This window comes from Octopus bimaculoides, chromosome 4 (genome assembly GCF_001194135.2).
Source record: "Octopus bimaculoides isolate UCB-OBI-ISO-001 chromosome 4, ASM119413v2, whole genome shotgun sequence".
NCBI lineage: Eukaryota > Metazoa > Mollusca > Cephalopoda > Octopoda > Octopodidae > Octopus > Octopus bimaculoides.
In genome coordinates, this window is record NC_068984.1 from 145,721,693 (window position 1) to 145,729,076 (window position 7,384).

Below are 7,384 nucleotides of genomic sequence, written 5' to 3' on the forward strand. Positions count from 1 at the left end.
TCATCATATAAACTGCTATGCCATTTCTAGTTAACCTTCAAAGAGAAAAATAAACTTTCGCAAATGTGTGTGCGTGTGTGTAATTAAATTCAAGAAATCAACAAGAATATACAAAAAAAAAAAAACTTTTTTTACTACGACAGAGCAGCGTTCTCAAAATGGCGTATTTCACAGCTGCCGCTCTCATAACCTGATCGGCATTATAGAACTAGCACTTCCGCTGGGAAAAATTACAGTAATATTGTATAGTTGGGTAGTATTAATATTATATCTATTTATTAATTCTATACATATATGTGTGCGTGCGTGCGTGCGTGTGTGTGCGCGCGCACATAAATATACAGTGCGTTCGTTTCTTATTTTGGTATAAGTTTAGCAATTGTGAGGGGTGGGGAAATCGACTATATTGACCCCAATACTCAACTGGTAATTATTCTATCAATCCCGAGGGGGGCGAAATCAACATCGGCGGAATTTGAACTCAGAACATAAAGACGGACGAAATACGGAATGCATTTTGTCCGGCGCGTTAATGATTCTGCCGTCTCCCCACCTTATATATATATATATAAAATCATCTGCATCGTCGTTTTAACGTCTACTTTTCCATGCTCGCAAGGGTCAGACGGAATTTGTTGAGATTAGATTTTCTACTGCCTGATGCACTTCATGTTGCTTACCGTCCGCTGTTTCGTAATGTGTAAAAGAGTTTCTATTCAGGAGTTTCTTCGTTTCTGCAATTTAAATTCATGAAGTCGTGTCTTCGAGATTTTTTGGCCAAAACGCCAGAAAATATTTCCAGACTAAATGACTCCAAGAAACAGAATGATAATAATGTTAAAAAGTATTATTATCATTCCTTAGCCATTAAAAGAAATCGCAGTTTCTCAAAGATGTTAAATGCTTAGACAAAGCTGTAATATGAAGGGGAATTTTACAATTTTCGGTTCGAGATAAAAAAAATTTAAAAGCTGAACCACTCGCAGACAATTCAAGTCAATAATAGTTTTATTTCTAAAGAATAAAATTATTTAATATTTTATTTAAGCAATACTATATCGAAACAATTTAAAAAGCAATTTTAAATAGTTTTAATATTCAAAACGAAATCCACCAAATATAAGGCTATATATTAGAATTTAAACGACCAAATCTTAAGCGCCTAGACTTCATCTCCGCTGGTATCTTCTTCAACAGTAGCTTCCTGGTATTGTTGGTACTCAGATATTAGGTCATGCATATTGGATTCGGCTTCTGTGAATTCCATCTCCTCCATACCTTCGCCAGTATACCAATGCAAAAAGGCCTTACGCCTAAACATTGCAGCGAAGTGTTGAGAGATGCGTGAAAATAATTCCTGAATAGCCGTACTATTGCCCATGAATACGCCAGACATCTTGAACCCAAGTGGAGCAATATCACAGACGGCCGTTTTCACGTTGTTTGGAATCCAGTCAACGAAGTAGCTACTATGCTTATTCTGCATGCACAGCATTTGTTCATCGACTTCCCTCATTGATATGCGGCCTCGAAATATAGTGGCAACGGTCAGGTAACGACCGTGTCTTGGATCACAGGCGGTCATCATATTTTTAGGATCGAACATTTGTTGTGCTAATTCTGCTACAGACAAAGAGCTGTATTGCTGGCTGCCACGAGCTGTTAGAGGGGCGAAACCTGGTATAAAGAAATGTAATCTGGGAAATGGTACCATATTGACAGCAAGTTTACGTAGATCAGCGTTCAACTGGCCCGGAAACCTCAGACAAGTTGTTACACCAGCCATTGCGGCAGACACTAAATGGTTTAAGTCGCCATATGTAGGAGTATTCAGTTTTAACGTACGATAGCAGATATCATACAAAGCCTCGTTATCGATGCAAAAGGTTTCGTCGGTGTTTTCGACCAGTTGGTGTATCGACAGTGTTGCATTGTATGGCTCCACAACGGTATCAGATACCTGCAAGAGAAGCATAGGGAGTTTAATAGAAAGACTGAAACAAAATTACGAGCTAGCTCAGTAAAAAGAAAGTTCTATATCAAAACTTGGAGATTAAGTAAATCGACAAATAGTCTAACATTTTCTTTATTGAAACAAAATTAAGACGGGAGTTTCGATTTAGAAAAGCTTAAATATTTACAAGTCTCAAAAAAAAAAATACTGACAAAATAATTTCAAGTGCGATACAACTTCTCAGTTGTAACGACCAGGTCACAGTAGGTTTAATTTCAAGCATGCACTCAAAATGATCTTATTTTAAAATTAAATCATATCCATTAATGCAGCACGGAATTTTGTCAGTGAACAGGTCGCGGTCTCGAAACGACGAAAATATTTTGGTAAATTAAATTTAAATGTTGAAGTGAATCTAACGGATTTTGTGTGTTTCTTAAATGCTTATAAAAACCTGCCACGCTGCAATTGTTATATCTATTAAGTTACATTATTAATAAATGTCATTTCGTGAGCAGCGAGAGACAAGAAAATGTGTAAAAGAAAAGTGTCTTTCTATAATTTTAGACATTTGAGCTGGAATTGATCGGGTTTGCTTTGAATTCAAATAGGAGAAATTCAATTTTTATACTCGTTATTCGGAAATATCGATTTAAAGTATCGAAACTGTTTGAGAACTTCCTCTTTATACTAATATGTTATCAAAATGTGTGACGAAGAAATTAATTGAAAGTTAAGAAATTGCAGCTTTCCAGAAAATGTTCAATTCGTGTCATTTCATCCGACAGAAAAGTGATTGCAGCCGTGTCGAACCCTTTAGACTAACACGTTTCATAGGTGTCCCTATCCATTTTATCAAATCATCAGAAATCATTACCCTGTGGTAAGCTTTGCATTCTGCCGTATTTAGACTGTGTCAAGATTAACAGTTCACAAGCATACACAACTGCAATAAAAGCGAAAATACGCGGAGTTCTTCGATTGCATTTTTCTTTTTCCACGACAAGAAGAAAATTGCAGTTGTCGAGTTCTACTCTAGTTTAAAGTTAACCAGACTCAAGAAACGTCAATAAAATACAGCGGTTAATAAAACTGAATCTACTTGCAAAATTCGATAGGCTTCTGTCAATGTTTAAAATAGATATTTCTTTTAAACGCAGTGGTTCGATTTGAAACAGTAAAAGGATGTTTGTTAGGGGAAAAGAACAAGATAAAAAGATTCGACTTACTTTCGGTGATGGGACAACAGAGAAAGTGTTCATCATTCTATCCGGATACTCTTCACGGATTTTACTTAATATCAAAGTCCCCATGCCGGATCCTGTTCCCCCACCGAGGGAATGAGTCAGTTGGAAACCCTGAAGGCAGTCACAGTTTTCGGCTTCTTTATGCACTACATCCAAGACTGTATCAACCAAATCGGCGCCTTCTGTGTAATGGCCTTTAGCCCAGTTGTTACCAGCGCCACTTTGACCAAACACAAAATTGTCCGGTCGAAAAAGATGACCGTGAAAACCTGAACGAATGGAATCCATTGTGCCGGGTTCCAAATCAACAAGAACGGAGCGAGGGACGTACTTGCCTCCAGCAACTTCATTATAATAGACGTTAAGTCTCTCTGTTTGTAAGACACTATCACCAATATAGTTGCCATTCGAATTAATGCCATGTTCGTTCGAAATAACTTCCCAGAATTTAGCTCCAATCTGGTTCCCACACTGACCGGTTTGGATTTGGATTATTTCCCGCATGATTACAGCTACACACGACAAAATAGCCGTTAGGTTACGAGAATAAAGAAAACAAAAGTCTTTATTTCTCGATGACCGTTCCACTTTCTTTTATTACTTTTTTCAGAACAGAATTTGCAAACGAGATGTCAAGATGTTCTATTATGCAAAATAGGAAATAATCATTGGTCAATTCTTCCATGCTGGAGTGAATATATTTTATAGATTATCAAGGCGGCGAGCTGGCAGAAACGTTAGCACGCCGGGCGAAATGCTTAGCGCTATTCCGTCTGCCGTTACGTTCTGAGTTCAAATTCCGCCGAGGTCGACTTTGCCTTTCATCCTTTCGGGATCGATTAAATATAAGTGCAAGTTACGCACTGGGGTCGATGTAATCGACTTAATCCCTTGTTTGTCCCCTCTATGTTTAAAGAAATATATATTTTATAGATTATCATCGGGCAGTTTAGCTTAATGGTAAAACACTAACCTGGGCCTTTGCGGGATATGGGTTCGAGTCCCACGGATAGTTGTTGACAAATTTTAAAGCGGCGAGCTGGCAGAATCGTTAGCAGGCGGGGGGAAATGCTTAGCGGTGTCCGTCTCTGTGAAGTTGTTGCGTGAGTCTATGTTGAACTGTTTATCGAATTGTTACCATTGTTGATTCGTTAATTGCTTTGTTTCCCATTGTGGGAAAATGGAGGAGGAGCTGAAGGCAGGCCCAAGTTATACGGCCGCAACGGGCAAAGGAGTAGACACGCGAGAGCTGGAGGTCCGCGAGATGAAAGTGGAGCCTAGAAAGATGAAGGAGAGTAAGAAATTAATCACAAATGAAGGAAACATTTTGAAGCTGACACCGCCTGAAGAGCTATCGGCCAACGTGACAAAAAGAACGGTTATATTTTAAAGCCACGAGAAAGCTAGAAATAGCACCAATAGAGGCCATAGAGGAATGTGTTAAGAATATAAAAAAATTCACAACATACATTACGAGAGGGAGAAGATACGCCATTGTGGAGGTGCGCTTCACAACGGAGGAGGAAGCAATAAAGCACTCCACAGAGGCAATAAGGACAGAGAAATGGGTGCTGTTGCCTTCGTACTGCGGCAAACGTGTGGCCAAGGTGCGAGTGGGTAAGGTGCCACCCGAATTGAAAGAAGAATGGCTGATGACAGCCATGATATATAATATGAAAGACGGGAAGATTCTGAAGGCTACAAGGACCCAGAAGGTAGATTACTGGGGATATGAGATCGAACTAACGATTCAGGCAACAACAGAGGACTTGAACAGTATGGTGGATGAGATTGTGCTGCCAGAAGATGCGAAGCTGAGAGTTACTGGGGAGGGTTGGCCGGAAGTGTGTTTCACATGTGGAGAAAGGGGCCACATGAAGGCACGGTGCACCCCAAAAATGTTGAAACAGGGAAAAAGATAATCAAGTTTCATTCAATAGTAAGAGTGAAGGTGCCTTCATACGTCTACGCGGAGGATATGAAGGCAATATTGATCGAAGAAGAAGAGAACTACAGAAAGTTGAAAGAGATGTGTGGAGATAACGGTGACCCGCCAGGAGTGGAGGTGGAATTTAAAGAGTTGCCACCAGTGGTGGATTTAAAGAGATATCGAACCATTAATGAAGTTCTACTAAAGACAAAAAAGGTATGAAATTAAAGGGAAAAAAAGAACAATTGTAAATAGTACATATAACGGTTCAAATTGTACTGCATGAGAGTGGGGCCCGTGCGTCCATTTTCATTTTTTCATTTTTATATAACTTTCATTTCATTTATATTCGTTTTATGTATGTTTTTTGTCCCTACTGTGGTCTTGTCTGTCCTTGTGGTCCCCATCTGTGTTTGGGGCTTTATGCCTAATAAAGAAATCGAAATCGCTATTTCGTTCTGAGTTCAAATTCCGCCGAGGTCGACTTTGTCTTTCATCCTTTCGGGGTCGATTAAATAGGTACCAGTTATGCACTGGGGTAGATGTAATCGACTTAATCCCTTTGTTTGTCCCCTCTATGTTTAGTCCCCTGTGGGCAATAAAGAAATAAATATATTTTATAGATTCAGAATTTGTCGTTTATTTTGAAATATTTTCATGTTAAGTGAAGAATTTAGGACAATAATATTCTTTTCTACTCTAGGCACAAGGCCTGAAATTTTGGGGGAGGGGGCAGTCGATTAGATCGACCTCAGTATGCAACTGGTACTCAATTTATCCAAAAGAGATGGAAGCATGTTGCACGAGTGTTGTGCGTGCAAAGAACCATGTGAATAGACGGAAAAAAAGAACAAAAAAAGGTACCAGTGATAGATCGGGGCTTGTGGGGTCGGAGCGTGGCCTGATCATCGCTTCATTTGTATTGTCCCTGTATTGTTAATTTCATTCGATTCTTTATATATTTTATGTAATTTTTAAAAGTCATATTTTATGCAAAATCATAATCGATTTACTGATCCCATCAGTTGTTCTGTCCATTTCTATGTTTAGCCCCTGGTGGGCAAAAAAGAAATTGATATTTCATCTGTCTTTAAGTTCTGAGTTCAAATTCTCCCGAAGTCGAATTTATCTTTCCTTCTCCTGGAACCGATAAAATAATGTACCAATGAAAAAGTGGAACCAATTAAAAGTATTTCTGATATATGGCAACATGCCTTGTTTTAACAGGGTACATTTGAATTAAAACCATTTGTTGTTTTTTCAGTAAGAGGCACTTGTTTTTTATTCACTATAAAAGGCTAATGTTACACAAAAGGGACAATACAGGACAGACAAAACATGGGGGACAAAATAGCGTATGGATAATGAAAGGGTGGAAATGATGAAAATGGAGTGATGGACACAGGGACTCCACAAACCACGCATCATCACTGATCTTCTTTTAAAATCACTGGTACTTATGATCAAGTGATCTCACTTACACATGTAACAAGGCATACACTGTTCTCCGCTTCCTTCTGTGGCACCTTTGATCTCGGCTGATTTAGGTAACATGTAACAACTGATGAAAAAGAACATTGAATTGTCTTTTGAGTTCGCTAGTGTTCAGGTGGGGCTGGGGGCTGGGGTAACACGTGAATTTCTGTCTATGTTTAGCTCGGATGGTTTATTCTGCCCCGGTGTTGTTGGCGGTGATATGTCTTCTGTGAATGGATTATATGTGGCTTTGTTTGGGAAAATGAGTAGGATGTTTATGTTTTGTGTATGTGTGGTGTGAATGTGGGTTTGTGGTTATCTTTGTTTTTGATGGGTTCTTTGTACGGGTTAATTGAGTAGGATGATTGTGTTTTGTGTATGTATGGTGCAGATGCGGACTTTTGGGTTGTCTTTGGTGATCTTTTTTATGGGTGCGAGGGGTGTACCTTTCATTTTTTCGTCTCTTTTTGACCATTGTCCATCCGTCGTCGCTCTCCTCGAACAAGGTTGGTGGCGAATCCTCTGTGGCTTGCTTTATCATTGTGTTGGCCGGCTTCTTCTTTTCTTTCAGGTTGACACTCTGTGGTGAGTTGATGGGTTGCTTCGTCGCGGCGCTGGTTGGCTCCCCCTTACTTTCCTTCGGGTCGTCAGACTGTGGTGGGTTGCTAAGCGGAGGGTGTGCTTCTGATTGTAGGACCTGTGGGCACGTGGTTTTATTACACACAGACACACACACACACACACACACACACACACACACACACACACACACACACA

The 7,384-nt window shown here is 39.5% G+C and overlaps 1 protein-coding gene across 1 annotated transcript; it reads right to left on the reverse strand.

Annotated features, from left to right (window-relative positions):
* Positions 1 to 985: 985 nt before the first annotated feature.
* LOC106875116 (tubulin beta chain) lies at positions 986 to 3,833 on the reverse strand. The gene is made up of 2 exons (XM_014923100.2): positions 3,184 to 3,833; positions 986 to 1,960 (listed from the first exon to the last, which is right to left on the reverse strand). Exons 1-2 carry the CDS (start codon positions 3,703 to 3,705, stop codon positions 1,163 to 1,165), a joined length of 1,320 nt encoding a protein of 439 aa, XP_014778586.1. The 5' UTR covers positions 3,706 to 3,833; the 3' UTR covers positions 986 to 1,162.
* Positions 3,834 to 7,384: the final 3,551 nt, after the last annotated feature.

What these genes read in the sequence shown, in the direction of transcription:
- LOC106875116 (XM_014923100.2), bottom strand. Translation starts at nt 3,705, where the DNA reads ATGCGGGAAATAATCCAAATCCAAACCGGTCAGTGTGGGAACCAGATT. An exon ending in CTGTTGTCCCATCACCGAAA is followed by an intron (nt 1,961 to 3,183) that starts GTAAGTCGAATC and finishes CTTCTCTTGCAG; the next exon opens with GTATCTGATACCGTTGTGGA.